General features: G+C 48.9%; 1 protein-coding gene across 6 annotated transcripts in view; it reads right to left on the bottom strand.

Moving 5' to 3' along the window:
- Nucleotides 1-85: 85 nt before the first annotated feature.
- reln (reelin) overlaps nucleotides 86-17,318 on the bottom strand; it is a 69,949-nt gene continuing 52,716 nt past the window's right edge. The window contains exons 24-65 of one of the 6 annotated variants that reach the window (XM_029152849.3): nucleotides 16,979-17,165; nucleotides 16,310-16,515; nucleotides 16,058-16,229; nucleotides 15,765-15,971; nucleotides 15,434-15,669; nucleotides 15,164-15,321; nucleotides 14,852-15,059; nucleotides 14,660-14,736; nucleotides 14,053-14,211; nucleotides 13,770-13,964; nucleotides 12,902-13,175; nucleotides 12,665-12,805; nucleotides 12,419-12,596; nucleotides 12,261-12,345; nucleotides 11,986-12,168; nucleotides 11,653-11,821; nucleotides 11,427-11,532; nucleotides 11,097-11,323; nucleotides 10,741-10,964; nucleotides 10,476-10,626; nucleotides 10,136-10,394; nucleotides 9,765-10,014; nucleotides 9,505-9,673; nucleotides 9,280-9,420; nucleotides 8,973-9,150; nucleotides 8,300-8,493; nucleotides 7,966-8,216; nucleotides 7,721-7,875; nucleotides 7,391-7,605; nucleotides 7,131-7,308; nucleotides 6,876-7,051; nucleotides 6,681-6,787; nucleotides 6,358-6,600; nucleotides 6,096-6,271; nucleotides 5,930-6,003; nucleotides 5,486-5,647; nucleotides 5,231-5,388; nucleotides 4,858-5,083; nucleotides 4,566-4,763; nucleotides 4,342-4,440; nucleotides 2,924-3,050; nucleotides 86-1,349 (exon numbers count right to left, since the gene is read on the bottom strand). In XM_029152849.3, the coding sequence (XP_029008682.1) occupies nucleotides 2,930-3,050; nucleotides 4,342-4,440; nucleotides 4,566-4,763; nucleotides 4,858-5,083; nucleotides 5,231-5,388; nucleotides 5,486-5,647; nucleotides 5,930-6,003; nucleotides 6,096-6,271; nucleotides 6,358-6,600; nucleotides 6,681-6,787; nucleotides 6,876-7,051; nucleotides 7,131-7,308; nucleotides 7,391-7,605; nucleotides 7,721-7,875; nucleotides 7,966-8,216; nucleotides 8,300-8,493; nucleotides 8,973-9,150; nucleotides 9,280-9,420; nucleotides 9,505-9,673; nucleotides 9,765-10,014; nucleotides 10,136-10,394; nucleotides 10,476-10,626; nucleotides 10,741-10,964; nucleotides 11,097-11,323; nucleotides 11,427-11,532; nucleotides 11,653-11,821; nucleotides 11,986-12,168; nucleotides 12,261-12,345; nucleotides 12,419-12,596; nucleotides 12,665-12,805; nucleotides 12,902-13,175; nucleotides 13,770-13,964; nucleotides 14,053-14,211; nucleotides 14,660-14,736; nucleotides 14,852-15,059; nucleotides 15,164-15,321; nucleotides 15,434-15,669; nucleotides 15,765-15,971; nucleotides 16,058-16,229; nucleotides 16,310-16,515; nucleotides 16,979-17,165 (7,273 nt within the window). In that variant the 3' untranslated portion in view covers nucleotides 86-1,349; nucleotides 2,924-2,929. The remainder of the gene's footprint in view (nucleotides 1,350-2,923; nucleotides 3,051-4,341; nucleotides 4,441-4,565; nucleotides 4,764-4,857; nucleotides 5,084-5,230; nucleotides 5,389-5,485; nucleotides 5,648-5,929; nucleotides 6,004-6,095; nucleotides 6,272-6,357; nucleotides 6,601-6,680; nucleotides 6,788-6,875; nucleotides 7,052-7,130; nucleotides 7,309-7,390; nucleotides 7,606-7,720; nucleotides 7,876-7,965; nucleotides 8,217-8,299; nucleotides 8,494-8,972; nucleotides 9,151-9,279; nucleotides 9,421-9,504; nucleotides 9,674-9,764; nucleotides 10,015-10,135; nucleotides 10,395-10,475; nucleotides 10,627-10,740; nucleotides 10,965-11,096; nucleotides 11,324-11,426; nucleotides 11,533-11,652; nucleotides 11,822-11,985; nucleotides 12,169-12,260; nucleotides 12,346-12,418; nucleotides 12,597-12,664; nucleotides 12,806-12,901; nucleotides 13,176-13,769; nucleotides 13,965-14,052; nucleotides 14,212-14,659; nucleotides 14,737-14,851; nucleotides 15,060-15,163; nucleotides 15,322-15,433; nucleotides 15,670-15,764; nucleotides 15,972-16,057; nucleotides 16,230-16,309; nucleotides 16,516-16,978; nucleotides 17,166-17,318) is intronic. The other 5 variants (XM_029152852.3, XM_029152851.3, XM_029152853.3 and 2 more) reach the window with 5 other exon arrangements.

The following is a 17,318-nucleotide window of genomic DNA, read 5'->3' as shown; positions in this document are numbered from 1 at the left end:
TCAGAAAGCACAGAGACACATGCATAGCAGACAATGCCAAGCTTATTGTTTAATACTGAAAGAGAAGGTGAAGCAACATGTACAGTGAGGTTTGGACAGTTCTTTATTTCCCTTTTATAAGGCTGCTGGGTCTCCCCATAGTGGATATACATATATATACAGGAGATTGCTATACTGGAGTTACACTGAGGGCAGAGAGTCCATATTACACAGATTTCAAAAAAACAACACTAATAGAGCCTCACCTTCAGGTATCAGAAATCAGCAAAGGGGTGGAACGAGGGAAACAGCACAAGAGAAAAGGGCCGAGAGGAAAGATGAGCAGTCGGAGAGCCTGACTCCAACGCCTAATAACTTAACACAAGAAAATAACGTACAGATTTCACGCACAGTGCATCTTAAATAGGTTACGTGAAGAACCATTTACCATAAATATCTGTATTTTCGGGAATCAACATATATAAAAAATGATAAAAAATCAAAAATTGTTCAGTCTTTAATTTTTTTTTCCTGTTTTCTCCTTTTCCCCATCGTGCAAATCGTTCTCACTTCCCTTGTTGCCGCAGAGACGAGACCTTTGCGCCCCGGCAAAGATCCGCTGCAGTTAAACGAGGAGAAGGAAACAGAACCCAGCACCTCCCTCCCCTCCCCCCGTTAAAAGCATATGAATTAGTAGAAAATGAACGAACAAATGAACAGAACACCACAGTCAACTCATCACAAAAAGAACCCACAGACACACAGAACAGCAAGAACACAGAACTTTTTTTTTGTCTTTTTAAATTGGTCATCGCTAGTCCTCTTATTGTTATGCATCATTGTTGTGGTCTCTCTCCTGGCTTACAGCGGAGTGGTCCTCCCCCTGGCGGCTCAGCTCAACTGGGAGGCAGCTCTCCATTATATTATCTCTCAATTTCACAGTGTGGTAGGAAAACGCGGATGAGGAAAGGGAGGAGTGATGGGGAGGTGAACCGGACCGAGGAACCACAGCAAGGATCACTGTGGGAAGCGACTACGGACCCGGACCCTCGTCGGGAAAAACAAAACTGAACCGTTCACTCCTGCCGACGCTTGAGGATGGGAAGGTTCCAGCAGCAAGGTGTTTCTGGCAGAGATGAGCGAGGAACGTTCGAGGTTGACTGGAATCCACTGGCGGGTGGTAATCGAAAGGATGATATGTCTCGAGGAGTAAGGATGCATTGGTGGAGTCGCGGTGTGACTGGCAGGTCGGGGGGCGCGTCCCATCCCGGGTTCAGGCGCGCTGCCGCAGCGCCCGCCTCTTGCGACTGTAGTAGTGGCGCACGCCGGTCTGTCTGGCAAAGTTCATCATGTAGTTCTGTTTGCGGGTGCTGCAGGGAGACAGAGACAGTGAGAGGGGGAGGGGGAGGGGGGGGGGGGGGGGGAGGAGCGCGCACATTAGTGGCTGAAACAGGTCCCCGTCCACGCACAGTCGCACCATGCACACGGTGGAGTCCATGCACGCAGACACGCGGGCGGCTCAGCGCAGCGTTCACGCTCCCACGTCAAATGCTGGCATTTTGGAGAACCTCAAACACTCAACAGCTGCATGGCTCTGGTGGCTCAGGACGGGTGGTGCTACTCTACACGTCTGTTCATGTTCAGCACAAATGAGACGGAGCTCGACTGTGGCTAAAGTACATGTACCCAATGGCAGGACAAATGTCACAGGACAAGACATGAGAGACGGAGTCTACAAACATACAGTACGACCACAGGAACTAGGGGGAACTCTGACACTGAGTGTTTGAGGCCAGAGTTAACAGCCATCACTGGGAGAAATGAAGGGTGACTAAACCGATGTCAACAGCGCAGGGGTGTGAGTTGAGGAGGGTGGTTTCCGAGCTAAGAGACATAGAGAAAAGCTTCAGAAGATTGCTCTTGCTTAGCCTGTTCATTGCCTCTTCCATCCAGCAGGGTGGTGCCAGTGAGCCAGGAGTGCAGCCAGGGCAGGCAGGGGCCTCTGCGAAGCGGGGGGGGGGGGGGGGTTAGGGTGGGGGTGGGGTGCGTGGGTGTTTGAAATGGGTGACGCTGCGAAAGGTGAAAGCAAGGCAGATGGGCAGGATGGCTGGAAAACGCACCGCGGCGCACGTGGTTCTGATGCCGGGTCAGAAAGCGGGCGCAGAGAGGAGGGAGCTCCTGGCTCAGAGTCACAGTCATGAGTGAAGAGAGATGGAGGGATGCCTCAGCAGTCAGTCCATAAGCCATGCAAGGAGTTCGATGGAGGAGATTAGTCAAACCAAGTCTGGCTTATGCGTCATTAATGGTGCAAGATGACCTGAACTCAACTGATGGTGGGGGAAAAATCCCTTTAGTGCTCGAGGTTGTTAAAAAAAATGCAAAACATTCTTCATCTAAAGTCATGAAGTTCTGTATGCGGCGACTGTGTTTTAGCAGCTAAAACAACTTAGTAGACGTCGCAAGGAGAGAACAAACATACACAGGTATAGTGATGGATTACATCACACATATACACACAAACACAGTACTGCTGACATTTGTATGTGTACATTGTAGCAAATTGCCTCAGCGCTTGTGTTGATTCCCATTCAAAACAGTTTAACAGGACTTTGTTTTCATCTGGTTCGTTTTTGTTGAAACCAATACAATGTCAGTTTGAAATCACCTCAAAATTTCCCAGGTTTTGTAATATTGTTTTGTTTTGTGAGCTGAGAGCGGGTTTTATGTAGGAGTGAGCCTCCACCTGGACACTGGGGGCAGCTGGCCTGCTTGCTGACCTGCCTGGAGCTCTTAGTTAGGGTGAGGGCATGGAAATGGCCATGGTGATGATGAAGGCTTGGCTGAGGGAGGGTGTGTGCAGTGTAATGAGGGCCAAGAACGGGTGAGGAGGAGGAGGAGGAGGATAAGGGAGTGGGCTGCATTCAGGAAGAGGCGGAGAACTTACCTGACACTACAGCCATGCCAGAGGGAGCAGAATACAGAAGAGAGCAGAGGTTAGAGCGCGAGAGAGGAGAGGCAGGAGGAGGGGACTGCTGTCTCGCAGAAAGGTCTGGGGGGGTGGGAGCCCCGGCCTAGGGAGGCAGGGGCCCAAAGTGGGAAGGAGGAAGGAAAGAGGAGAGGCAGAAAGAAGTTCAGGAAGGAAGTGAAAGTGAGTGGGACGGCTAAGACGAGGATGATGATGAGGAAGAGTGGGAAGTGAGAAAAAAGACAGAGAGCAAGAAATATAGCAGTAATCCATCCATTGTATGGCAAAATAAGGAGAAAGGAGGTTTAGAGAAAGGAAAGACGCCATGGAAGGAAGGAAGGAAGGAAGGAAGGAAGGAAGGAAGGAAGGAAGGAAGGAAGGAAGGAAGGAAGGAAGGAAGGAAGGAAGGAAGGAAGGAGGATGTGTGAGGCAGGGCATGATGTGGCACAAGCAAAGATTTCAGCAACATTGAGAAGCAGGGGGGAAAAGGGCAAAAGAAAGGATTCAACATGTGGGAGGAAGGAGATGTGGAGCAGTGGCGAACAGAGAGAAATAAACAACAGATCACTGTCACATTTTTCAGCAGACACTGTTGAAAACCGTGCAGGTGCGAGGGAGGGAGTGGGACAGGTCACGGCCATGTGGACCAGGGTCAGCTCAGGTTAGGCACGTTTAAGGCTGTGTGTGTGTGTGTGTGTGTGTGTGTGTGTGTGTGTGTGCGTGTGCGTGTGTGTGTGCGTGTGTGTGTGTGTGTGTGTGTGCGTGTGTGTGTCTGTGTGTGTGTGTGTGTGTGTGTGCGTGTGTGTCTGTGTGCATGGAATATGCCTCACATGACTGTTGTACGCAGCATTTGAAATGCATTGGGTACACATGTAAATGAGGAATCGTTGCTCTGGTACCAACAGTGGCATGCAGGGAATGCATTCAATGCTTCATGGGAAGGCCATATGCTCGCTGAGGATAGATCTGGATCATGATATGTTCAGTGTCCTGCAGAATGTGTTCATCCATTTTTTAAGGCTACTGTATGACGATCGTGACATGTTTCAATACATTATAAGATCATTCTTGACTTGAGCTGTTCCTGTGACACCGATGAGCTCTACAAGACACTGAAAGCATCATGACTCGACATGAATCCACAGACAGAACCCTTCACAGCAAAGCAAACAGCACTAACTTTCCTGCTCTTGTTGCCCGACATCGGACGCCATGCTGAGCGCTTAAAACAACTGCCTGGGGACTGTAGGTGATGAGCAGTTCACAGTGGTTTTTATGCTCCTACTCTGTGTTTGTGTGGGATAGATAGGAGGCAGAGGTAGAGGCAGGGGCAAATCGGGGCACTGTTGGGGGGCCATTCTGGGGGGCCAGGGGCCGGATGGCAACTGGGTACTCACAGAACTACTTCCACATGGTCTAGTGCCCACTGGTCATGTCCCGCACCATTGTGGCGTGGCTGCCACCACCGCAACATCACCCCTTTAACCCTCGCCTCTCTGGAGAGACCATAGAAGGAAGTCAGTGCATCAGTCATATCAGGGGTTAGAGCATCAATATTCATGGCATAATTAAATTTCCAGGTAAATCTATGTAAATCTATGTAAGGCTATTGCTCACTCACAGTGGGATGTTGTAGGAGACTCGCTGGGCCTTTATGAAGTCTTTGGGCTGGTGCTGGGCGATGACATGCCAGCTGACTCCGTTGTTGACGCTGTACTGCAGCAGCACTGCTCGGTCCACCGTGTCTGCCTGGTCCAGAGCTACGTTACAGCTGTCTGTTTGTGCCACGCTGCCAATCTGCAGCACAAACATGATCTTACTACAGAAAAAGACAGAGGAGGACACGTTAGAGGGGCAAATTCCTTATAAGTCCATAACGATGATCCATGTTGGTTTTGGATGTTTACTAGTACCTGTACCTGGCTCTAGTGAGGTCCAGCGGGTTTGTAATGGCCTGCCTCATCTTACAGCCGTTAAAGTAGAGTGAGTCCCCATGAGCGTGGGGCGACAGCTGCCCACAGCCACTGCCTACTCCACCGCCCTGGATCAGCTGCCAGCTCTCTTGAGACACGCTACCGGACTCAAAGTTGTCCTTGATGGAGCTGGGCAGGTCGATGCTGGAGAGGGAGCAGTCATCGCCTACAAGGGGAGCAAACACAGAGTAGAGGCATGAAACTCCAATAAAAACCCTGTCCACTTACATTTTCTACTTTAAACACAAACGCCATCTTCAGTGAACAGAAGCCCCATTATGTTTCTGAGGGTAAGGTGCTGTCTGTGGCCCACCGTGGTGTCCCTCATCACAGATGCAGACCACTCCGCTTGTACAGTAGCCGTGGCCGCTGCAGAGCCCCGGACATGCCTCTCCAATGTAAACATGGTCCACTCCCCAGCTCTGGCGCTCTCTAGTCTCCTCTTTCTGAATCCAACGGAACTGAGTTGCCCTAGAAATACACAACAAATGCCCAAAGACTTGCTTGTATTTCTAAAAGCAACGGGCTCCAGCAGTGCCTAAGCATGGTCAAGTGTACGATGTCCTACCCTGAGGAGACGTGGTCTGGCAGCTGGACAGTGACTCTGGTCCATTTGGAGCTGTTGACTGGACTATAGATTGTGGATTCGTGGAACTGGAAGGGGGAGCAGCCCACGTTGTTGACTGAGGAGGGAAGACACTCTGACTGTACCAGCTGCCACGAGTCAGACCTGAGGGGGGAAAGAATAAGCTGAAAAAACTGTCCATGTAAAATGCATTTTATTATTAAGACAACTTAAACTTCTAAAATGATGAATAATTTTTAAACAGAGGACACAAAGTGAAACAGACGTTGCTGTTGCTACATGACTGTCCACAGCAAAGTGCTTCTGTTGGTTTAGACCCTGTCATGGCTCTACCTTATCTGATTGGTTGGTGATGACGCATTCACTCTGTCACATGGATGAAGTATGATATTAGGACACACTTGCTCGTTGTTTTTCCTACCCTACCTTGCATCTTTCCTGTACTGGAGCAGGACAGAATGCTGGTCTTCACAGGTGTCTGCCTCACACCCAACAACAATCTGGACCAAAGAGAGCAGAGTTAGGACTGAAGTTAAACATCACAAGGCCAATGCTGCTAATCCAGTTACACAGCTCACTGACACCACTGTACCTTGAACTGCAGAATATATCCTGGCTGCACTATGAGTTCTCGAGTGGCCAGAATGTTATGCGTCTTGTCTTGGTTCTTGTTCGGCCAGTACAGGTGAAATGAGGGGTTGCCACAGAAGCCAGCTGTGCGCACGGCGTTCGGGTAGAAACTCCAGCTTTCCTCGTGAGAAACACCCTCTGGTGGAAGACAACAGAACATAGCGCAGAGTCAGAGTGATTTCCAGAGTACTAGTTCAGCTGGAGCTGAAAACACACAAACTCACCATCATCAAAAGTGTCAAGCAGGGTGGACGGGTTGATGTCTGACCCCCCCACTAAGATGTTGTCTATGGCCCACTGGGCTCGTTCCAGACTGGGAGTGGCCAGACCAGAGGAGATGGTGAATGGCTGCCACCAGCGCAGCCGAGTGGCATTGGTCAGAGCTCTCTCTGGCAGGACAATATAGTCTCTCCTCACGGACACGTACTTCAGATAATCCATCTCATGCAGCAGTGTCCATGACACGCCTGTGGACCAACAGGGAAACACAAAATAATGACAAAGGAAAAACATGCAACGTGGCGTTTCCTGCATGCTGTTAGCTCACCTCCATCCGTGGAGTAATCCAGCAGCACTCCCTCTTTACGGCAAGTTGGACGGTGGCACATGGTCATGTTATCTTCACTTCCAATCCTGGCCCAGTACTCTACAAACCTATGAAAAACGTGATGCTTTTGATTATTACTAAAGCAGAATTACGTTTAAAAGTCTGATAATGCCTAGTAGACGTCAGAGCACTGACTTGGCTCCACGCAGATCCAGGTCAGCTGTGACGGCCTGTCTGGCATCAGCCCCTCCAAAGTACAGAGCCGTTCCCTCTACCAACACACCACAGTCTGTACAGGGCCTGCCACCCTCCAGCACCTGCCACTGAGGGCCTGCTGCCCCTTCCCAGTCAAAACGCTCCTTCAGAGACGCCTACAGGGAGAAAAAGACTGATATTTAGCTTCGATCGTAGCGCTTGATGCTAGGCACTACTGTATTTAAACACAATCACCTTCAAAGCAGCACTGGCGTAGCAGTTTGGGCCTGTAAATCCTGGGTCACAGAGACAGCGCTGGTCCAAACAGTCTCCGTGTCCTCCACAGTGGCTGTCACACGCGGGCCCGATGTAGAAGTTCTCCACCCCCCACTGTATGTCAGAGTGCTGCTGGTAGAACCTGAACCGCACGGATCTGAAGCCATGAGACAGCTTAGTCAGACGCCACGTTTGTTACCGGTTATTGGGGTCAATCCTCATGTTTAAGTGAGGCTCACGTGTCAGCGAGGCTGTCGGGCAGGTGGTAGACCGCTCGCTTCCAGCCTTCAGCGGGGAAGAAGACTGACGGCTGCGACACCTGACCTCCACAGCGAGGGTCAGCGGGCAGACACTGAGGCACCAGGTACTTCCACGTCACTCCAAAGTCCATCGAGTACTGGACGTGAACCTGCCGGTCTGCATGACGTTCGGGCATACTGCAGCCTACCGCAATCTGGGTTTTGATGGTACGTTATATAAATAAATATAAATTATTTTAGCACAGTATGTAGGACCTTTAAGCTTAAATGTGTACACTGACTGTGTGCTGTTTTAGGTTCATTAATTACCTTAAACTGCATGACCCAGCCTTTGTCAGGAATAATATCATGGGTGACAGCATACACTTCTCTCCCATCAGCATTTCCACAGACCATGACCCCATCAGGAGAGCTGCAGAAACGCTGCACAGAGCAGTCCTCTGAGAACAACCAATGATTGCTCACTGAGAGTGAAGAAATCAGGGAAACATTAAAGAGGATCAGATCATATAAACTCCACTACTACTGTAGCTCCAGTATAAATTATTATGTACCAATGGGTGTCTCCTCCAGCTCGCTCAGCTGACCTATCTTCCCTGAGGCCCCGTCAGCGGGAGCCCGCTCATGATTGGGCAGTGCCACCCCTCCAAATGTGTCAGAGATCTTTGCTCTGGGGTCTGAGCCTGCAATGAGGACGTTATCCAAAGCCCAGTCGCTGTGGTCCGCTCCATCATGCTGTGGCTGCCACCAGCGGATCCGCACTCCCTCCTGGCGAGCAGGAGGGGGCAGCAGCACATTAACAAACCTAGAGACAGACAAAAACAAGGTCACAGGTATTCAGCTTCAGCCGTCACTGACCTTTAGTCCATGTTGTTAATCAAATCTCACCCGGGTTTGGTGTACAGATCGTAGAAGATCTCTGTGAGTAGGTGCCAGTTGATACCTCCGTTCAAACTGTACTCCAGGAGCACACCCTGGTTCCGATTGCTAGGTGGGATCATGCAGCCGTACATGAAGTAGAACTGAATGAACTCAGCGTTGGTCAGGTTCAGATCCACCGTCACCAGCTGCCGGCTACAACTCTGCACATGGGGACAGTTAATGTAGAGAAGTGTGACTATATGTTCTTGATGAAGCCTAATTAGATTTTTTTGGCACTGTGTCAATAGACTTCATTTACATCAGTATGTAAGAAAACCTAAGAGGCACATACATAAACTATGATACATTTATTCAACACATTAATTCTTTATGCAATATCATCTTTGTGATGATATTACTTCTGCAGGGGTCTCAAACCGGTTCCATCGAGGGCCGCTGTCCCTGCTGGTTTTCCAAATCTCTCTGCCCCAACTTCTACTGATTACCTGGATCAGGTGTGTTCAGTCAATGACAAGCTGCAAAAGTCAACTGACACACCAGATCCAGGTAATCAGCAGTTGGAAAACCAGCAGGAACAGCCATGATCCACAGTATTTTAACAGCTTCTGTGCATAATGTAAATACAAGTCCAATCACTGCACCTCCTACCATATTATTCTATTTACTAAAAGGTTCTCACCCCACTAAAATGTAGAGCTGCTCCAGAGGCCACAGCTCCACACACAGTGCTGAGTTTCCCACCAGTCAGTATGTGCCAGTGGCTGAGAGACGGAGATCGACTGAAGCTGTCCTTCAGCTGGGAGGGCAAGGGAGCCACAGGTTCATCACAGTACTCACCACCCCACTCTGGGTCACACCTGTTCCAAATGCAGAAATCAAGGATTTAATCTGCATTTGTTTAGAGTTCATTATATAATATGACTAAACTGCGTCATCACCAGGTTGTTTCACCAGGGTTAGTCCTACTGTAGGACTGTCATACTCACACACAGGAGCTCTGCTGGCAACGGCCGTGTCCAGAGCACATGTCGGGGCAGCCATCTCCGATGTAGAGGTTGTCCAGGGCCCAGGTCTGCTGCTTGTCAAAGGGAGCCTGCTGGAACCACCGGAACCGTGTAGCTGGAGATCTGATCCAATGAAATACATTCAAAATGTCACTTTTCTTTTTTGAGCTACATAAGCTAGCGCATATGGGTCAGTAGAGTGCTGACCGGGCATACGATGGGACTGGAAGAGTCACACGACCCCACTTATTGTACGTGTCAGAAACTAGCAGCCTCTGTAGAGTGTACGATGAGCAGTCAGGGCTTGTAGGTAGACAGTCTCTGACCACAGGTTGCCAGGTCAGACCCAGATCCAGAGAATACTCCATCTCCACAGCTGAGAAAGAAGCAATACAGAATATTAATAAGATGAATGCTCACCACACGTGTAAGTTCTATTAATGTCAATCCAGACTTTTTTTGCTCACAGTAACAGGAGTTGGTGACAGAGCAGGAGGCAGAAAAATCAAACTGGATAAAGGCGTCTTGACCCAAACTGATGTCAGTGGTGACGGCATAGCGAGTGTTGGACTTTTCTATGAATGCGAAGGCAGGTCCATCAGATCCACAAACAGGCATCCGAGTTCCTCCAGGGTGAAGGAGCCACGAGCGGCCATCAATTGAGGAGAAATCATCTTCCAGGGGTCCCCAGCCACTAGCACTGCCACCTACAACCACCTGGGGAAAAATATAAACGTTTGCATGCTGCATGTACGGAGACAGAGTTGCAACTATATGAGAGAATAAGATGATGATGATGATGATCATAGATGCCTGAATTTAGCCTCATTTACTGCACCTGGTCAATGACCCATGGGCTGTAAAAGTGTCCGTTCTCAGACGGTTGCCACCAGCGGAGGCGGGTTGAAGGTGTGCGTGCGCGCAACGGGATCTCCAGGGCCACAAGGCGAGCCTGGTTGCTGCTGTTGCTGAAGAGGAATTCCTGGAGGAGTCCCCAGGTGAGACCACCATCCACGGAGAACTGCAGCAAAACTGGCTGAGAGCGTGGGTCTGGAGCAGCTTTACCACAGCCAAGACGTAGGAAGAACTGAACAAATCTACAAAAGACAGCCATTAAAACATTTGTCAGTTTATTATGTAAATCAGCCACTAAAATGTGTGTATGCCTATAGCTGTACCTGGCATTTGACAGATCCATGTCATTGGTGACCAACATGCGCAGGCCGTCCTCGCTGAAGAACAGGTGGTTCCCACTAGACATGATTCCACACTTCCTGGATGGTTTACCTCCACTTAGCTGTCTAAAATGCTCAGTATCCACAGCGCCCCCTACCGACCAAAACAAACACATAGAAGACGACAAATAGTAACCGTTCATTCATAAAGAATGCTGTATGCTAAATATTTTTCAATGTTTGCATTCAGTACAGTATATTGGTGTACCTTCAAAGTCTTCCTTGAGGAAGTCAGGGTTGGGGGTGTCAGGCACCGAGCAATCAGGTCCTGAGTGGCCGGGGTCACACACGCAGTGGCTGCCGCCGACACAGGTCCCGTGGCCGTTACACATGTCCTGACACTGTGGGCCGATGTAGACATTGTCCAAAGCCCATGTTGGAGGAGCAGAACCAGTTGAGAAGAACCCCTGATACCAGCGGAACCTTACTGAGCTATAAAAGCAAAACAACAAGGCAGGAATAAACAGCTGTGTTTGTGTACAGGTACAAAGAGTTCTCAAGGTGTCTTCCCTTGTTTTCTCTTGCTTATCTACTGTAAATCATCTATAGCAGTCCAGTCCGTACCCACAGAGACGAAGTTTGCCGAAGTGAACGACCTCCCTCCTCCAGCCCTGAGTCGTACCAGGGAAATAGATGCTCGCAGGGTGAAGCTCTGTAGAGCAGAGTGAGGAGGGCTGTGGCCCCCCGGCACACAGGGGCAACAAAAGGTGCCACGTGGCACCAAAGTCCCGTGAGAACTCCAGACGCACCGGGTGGGTGGAGGAGCTCTCGGCTGTGCATCCCACATTAATCTGGAGATAATATACACAGCATGATTGAAGATGATGAGTTAGAATTTATGTCCCCAATGAGTAAGTAAAGAAAAAAAAAATCCTCAAAGCTGTGTGTGTGTACCTCAAACTGGATGATGGTGTTCTCATTTACGTCAATGTCCCTTGTGGTAATGGAGTGCTCTCCGAGTTCACTGGAGACAAACACCATGGCTGACTCATCCTCCTCTCTGCACAAATGACGTACCCACAAAAATAAAAATCAGTCCAAGCTGACAGTTTAACATCCCTGGGATCCTAGATGACGTCAAAGCAGCATATTCAAAGCAAGACATGGTGTTTTTTCTTACAGGCCGGTCTTTTGGTATGGGCAGTACAGGCCAGTGTTGCCCCCAGGGAAGAACAGCCAGTTGGACTCATTGGGGCCTTCTTCAAAGCTGTCTATCACCACAGGTGGGTTGTGTGTGGAGCTGCCATCAATGATAAGATCATCGATCACCCACACCTCCTCCTTCTTACCTGATGGAAATAAACACTGTTGAGATTATTACATTGACTGCAGAAATCATGGCTGTGTATATGAAGAGATGAATTAAGAAACAAATAATATACAGTATAGCCCAGTAGCTCATGGCGATGTGACAAAGGTGTTAAAAAATCTACAGAGTTTGATATCCACTCACCGCTGTTGTAAGGCTGCCAGAGTCGGAACCGGGTGGCGTTGGTCTGGGCACTGGCTGGCAGCGGCAGGTGGAGGAACACGGTGTCAGTGGATGCTGGGAAGTAAAACTCATCCAGCAGCAACCAGCTGATTCCTCCGTTCACCGAGTACTGCAGCAGCACCGAGTGGGAACGCTCCGGGACACCTGCAAAAGCCCACAGAATAAACTGTTGCACTAATTCAACCATTTTATTCAATATTTATTTAATGTAGAGCAAGAAGATCACAGTTTATCACCTTTGGTGATAAATTTGAAGGGGAACTGGATGTAGACAGTGTTGGTGCAGTCCAGGTCTCGTGACACAATCATTCGCAGACCATCCTAGAAATAGAAAATGATTTAGCTCTTGGTCATAAAGTGTTATTAATAATGTTATAGTGTTGAGGATCCCTACTCCTTTGAAAATAAGAGCAGTGCCAGATTTAAGAGGCTCTCCGCTTAGCGTCCCTCGCTCCGCTCCATACACCTCAGGCCAGGTCTCCTGCTGCAGGTTCTCATTGAAGTCCTCCCTCAGTACTGATGGCAAGGGTGCCAATGGAACACAGTGAGCCCCCCCGTAGCCCTTGTCACACCTGTGTGAGAATGGCAGAGTGAATAAAGTGCATCTAATCAGTAAGGACAAAAAGCCAGTGTTACTTACACACAGTGCCCGTTGTCACAAAGGCCGTGACCAGAGCACATCCAGGGACAGCCAGGGGCCAGTAAGACATTATCCAAAGCCCACCCTTCTGCCCCTGGGGTAAAGTGGGTCTGGATCCAACGGAATCGAGTTCTGGGGGAACTAAGGGTTTTAAGAGCAACATATTGAGAAGCAGGGTCAGGGTTTATGCATTGTAAACAAATACTATTTAATTCTGGATATTCAATTTGAACATACTTAGCAGCACTAGGCAGGTACACGGTGATCCTTCGCCAGTGTTTGTACTGGGTTGATGTATAAACGGAGCTCTGAGTGTAACCTGCGCAGCCGATGGCGGGGGGCACACACTCGGGGGTAATGAGAGACCAGTGTCGACCACAGTCTGTGGAGTACTCCAGCCGCACACCATGTGAGAAGGACGTGGACTTACTGCATCCCATACTCAGCTCGAACTGCAGGAATGATGAGCCTGACACCTCAAAGTCCCAGCTCTCTGCGTAGCGCGGCTTCTCTGGAGACACACAGTGACGTGGGCAGACACTACTGTTATGTTATCACTTATCACATAGTAGTGTCACTAATAGTTCCTGCTGTGTGCTCTTAATGGATGGACCTGGTTGTAATGTAATATTGGAACAAAGTGAATCTGCTCACAGCTTGATGTGAGCATAAATAAAAGGCAGGAAGCTCAATCAGGTTTGCTCTCATTAATAATGCAGGACCCACGGCGCCACAGTGAATGGCTGATACAATTTCAGCCTGTTGCATATGTAGTAATGTGATACTCCTGATTTATTTGTGCCTGTGTGTGTGGTGTAAAAGGGGATTCTATGCAAGCGTGTGTAAAGCGCTTTTCATTGCATCTTTTGCTGTAACGTCTTGCTTCGAATCGATCACATTCATTCACGCTGAGACGCTCACTGCAAACACAGCAGCTTCAGTGGAGCAGGGGGATGTTGCCCACAGCATCTCACTCAGGGGCCACTTTCCAGCGATTATCCATGCACACAGGGATCAAAACGCACCACCCTGTACTCCTTTCTGTGAATGTACCCACAGTATATGTAGAATGGGAAGACGTCCGGTATGTGTTTGTGTGACTCACTGTCGATGGCTTCAGAGTTGAAGGTAAGTGCAGTGTCCAGGGACAAGCAGTCTACGGTCACCTCCCCGCCCTGAATGCGGTACCAGTTGTGTCTGAGGGGGGTTGTTCCATCGAATTTGTCATGGAAACCTGTCCTGGAGCTATCGTTCATTCCAATCAGGACATCATCCAGGGCCCACTGAGCGGAGTGTTTCCCTAAGGAGCGAGTATAAAAGGGAACAACTAAGTAAGAGGTTATATGTGTGATTGTATCATTTTATCTGTTTGTCTGTCATACACTTACCCTGCTGGGGCTGCCACCACCGAAAGACTGTGTAGGGAGTTTTGGCCGCAGATGGCAGCTCAATGGTGACTACCTGGGGCTCCAGAAAAGAGCTGAAGTCGAGCTCCCGCAGGAACTGCCACTGGACGCCATTGTTGGTAGAGAACTGAACAATGACACCTGGAGTGACAGAAAGCAGGGAGAATATTTTAATGGATACAGAGGTAGAACTGAAATACAATACAACCCAGTGATAGCCCTGAACCCCTGATTATCACAGACAAGCTGTTTGGGAGCTTGGCACCCCTTTATCTGACAACGCAGAAACAATCAGACTGAGCTCTCTAGTGCAGGCTAGATGTGCACATTCTGCTGACTGATCACCACAACAGAACAGACAACACTAGGCTTTGATTCTGAAAACATGGCTTAGATCTGAAGCTACTGTACACAAGCTTTGCTGAATCACAAGACTCATCAAAGACACACACAAGACGGAACAGATGGAAACGAGCCAGTGGTGAACTTATCAGATGGGACATGGAGCAGTTCTCATCAGACTGCAGTGTAAACAAACAGCCACATGAATGCAGCAGTGCGCCTCAGTGCAGGACGCGTGCAGGATCACCTTCGTTACGCGAGCGAGGCCTGGTGCAGGTGGGTCCCAAACTCTTGCTACCGATGCGGATATAGAATTGGACCAACCTGCATTGAAACAGCATTTAAACTACATTCACGGGGAAAACGTTTGCCAGTTTAGTCTGTCTCTGCTGAAAGGCATGACAGAAGTGAGAGCTTAGCAGATGTGAATTCCACCCACCGCGTGTTGGTGGTGTCCAGAGGCACCGTGCGAGCCTCCCTCCTTCCAGGGCTGTTGAAGTAAAAGGCCTTGGCCTCACTAATGATGCCACAGCCCCCACCAATTTGTCCCCCACTGAGGCTCTGCCAGAGTGGGCTCAGCTTGCCCTCGAAGCCTTCTGTCAGCTCTGTGGGACTGGCCACAGATGGGACACAACTATCCTGCTCCACTGTGGAGAAAATAAAGTTGAAGATGCAAACAAAATATGACCATCTTTATGTTTTTAAATTAGTATTTTCCCTTTTTCTGTGTGTTAGTGTGCAGTACATGTACCTGTGTAACCCATATCACAGAAGCAGACACCAGAGATACAATCTCCATGTCCTCCACAGTGGTTTGGACATGGCTCAGAGATATAGACCCCATCCAGGGCAAAAGGTGGAGCATCTCTGTACAGGCTGCTCTCCTGAAACCAACGGAACCTGGTTTTACTGGGAAAATGACAGCGAGAGGGTTAAAGAAAGGCAGAGATCCACCTGTTAAAACCTGCATTCAAAGCCACACACAGAACAACTAAAACAAACAGTCTGTCACTGCAGCTACCTGGCTGCCACATTGCGTGGGATGACCACAGTGACCCTGGTCCACTGTTCATAGTCTCCAGTGTTGTAGATAGTGGGCTCTCTCAGCTCCCGCCCGCTGCCCTCACACACCCCGACCCCTGGGGTTCCTGGGTAACAGCCATCCCTCACCAGGGTCCAAGTTCGACCCGCATCATGGGAGTACTGGAGCAGCACTGGTGCAGAGGTGCTGAACTCTGATTCACAGCCTATGTTCAACTGGGAGGAAAAGGCTGATTGTAATTGTGGTTCAAATGGACACGTGCATTTAAAATACCATTTAGTTTTTGACAGTGTCCTTGTATAGTACATACCTTAAACTGAAGAGTGTAGCCTGGGCGCAAGGCCAAGTCCCTAGTGACAGCCACTCTATCTCCATCAGAGCGTCCAAACACCATGGCAGAAGTGGTTGGAGCACAGAAGCTGTTGTTGCTTTCCCTCTCCATGCCTTCATTGCCCAGCATCAACCAAACACTCATCTGGTTCAGGGGGTAATCGAATGCTGGCTTCTCATAAAAGTTCTACAGTTACAAAGCAGAGGCAAGTTTAATGTACTGTTTCACAGTATGCTAAATAGTACCAGTGCCTACATCAGAACATTCCTGACCTGTGGCAGAGTAGGACTGGCCATGGGGATTATGTGCTTCTCCCTCTCCGACAAAATTATGACATCATCAATTGCCCACTGGTCATAGCCCTCCCCAGAGTGAAGAGGCTGCCACCAACGGAACCTTGTGGAGGGCGTCTTGGAGGCCAGAGGGAGCTCGTAGTGGACAAAGCTGAGAACGGTTGAGGATACAGCACTGTGATGAACTTCATCCAAGTCATGCCAGATTCTACCTGCGATCAAATTGCTCACCGAGGCTTGGTGAAGTCAGTGAAGTACATCTCGGCGATGAGACCCCAGCTGATCCCTCCATCGTTGCTGTACTGCAACAGCACTCCTTCCTCTCGGCTGTCTGCCTGGTTACACTCGGCCCAGTCGCCCCCGACCCGAAGGTAGAACTGCACAAACTCCGCCCACTCGGTGTCCAAGTCCCAGCTCACCAGCTGCCTGAGCCCAGCCTGGTAACAACACACGTGCTGTAGTTTATACACAGTTTTGACACTTTTGTTTTGTGGCACCAGCTGCAGTTTCTAGCAAATGATGAGGTGGCAACCGTACATCAGAGGTGTGCAGCTGGAAGAAAATGTCCTCAATCTAATCATGATTAAGATTCTGTGGTGGTCAAAGGTTTCATGGTTTTTGGCAGTGAAAGCTACTAAATAATCAGAGAATGCCTACATCTGCCAACGTTGTGCATGCCTCTTAATGAGTTTTTTATTAACACTCGATTTTTTTTTCTGCCTTTGCACACATGAACAATAAAGACACTCAAACACACATTTTTTTCCTTGCATACATATGACAAAATACAAAAAAATACAGTTACATTTTATAATAAATTAAATACAACAATTTAATTTAAAAACTAAAAAAATTAAATTTAATATAAAGATTAAATCTTTTGCTAGTGATCTACTGTACCTTGCTGAAATACAGGGATGATCCAGATGAGACCACCCCACAGCCCATGTCAGGGGTGACCACCTCTCCACCGATGACTTCCTGCCACGTGGCCAGCAGTGCATCCTGGGACTCAAAGTCAGACAGTACACTGGAGGAGAGGGGGGACGAGGGCTGGCAGTCTGTTCCTGAAAATCCATCATCACACCTACGAGAGAACGCAGCGACAGCTTCCTATTTTAGCTCAGGGTTCTTCCCACAACAGCAAATATAACATGTTTACTGTATGGACCTTCAGTTTGAGTGATGGTAAATAATAAGTAAAGTCAATAAAAAAGCAATAAAGATGAATGTCAGACAG

Source organism: Betta splendens, chromosome 6, assembly GCF_900634795.4.
Source record: "Betta splendens chromosome 6, fBetSpl5.4, whole genome shotgun sequence".
NCBI lineage: Eukaryota > Metazoa > Chordata > Actinopteri > Anabantiformes > Osphronemidae > Betta > Betta splendens.
The sequence above is the reverse complement of the archived record's forward strand: the minus strand, read 5'-3'. Positions and strand labels throughout refer to the sequence as shown.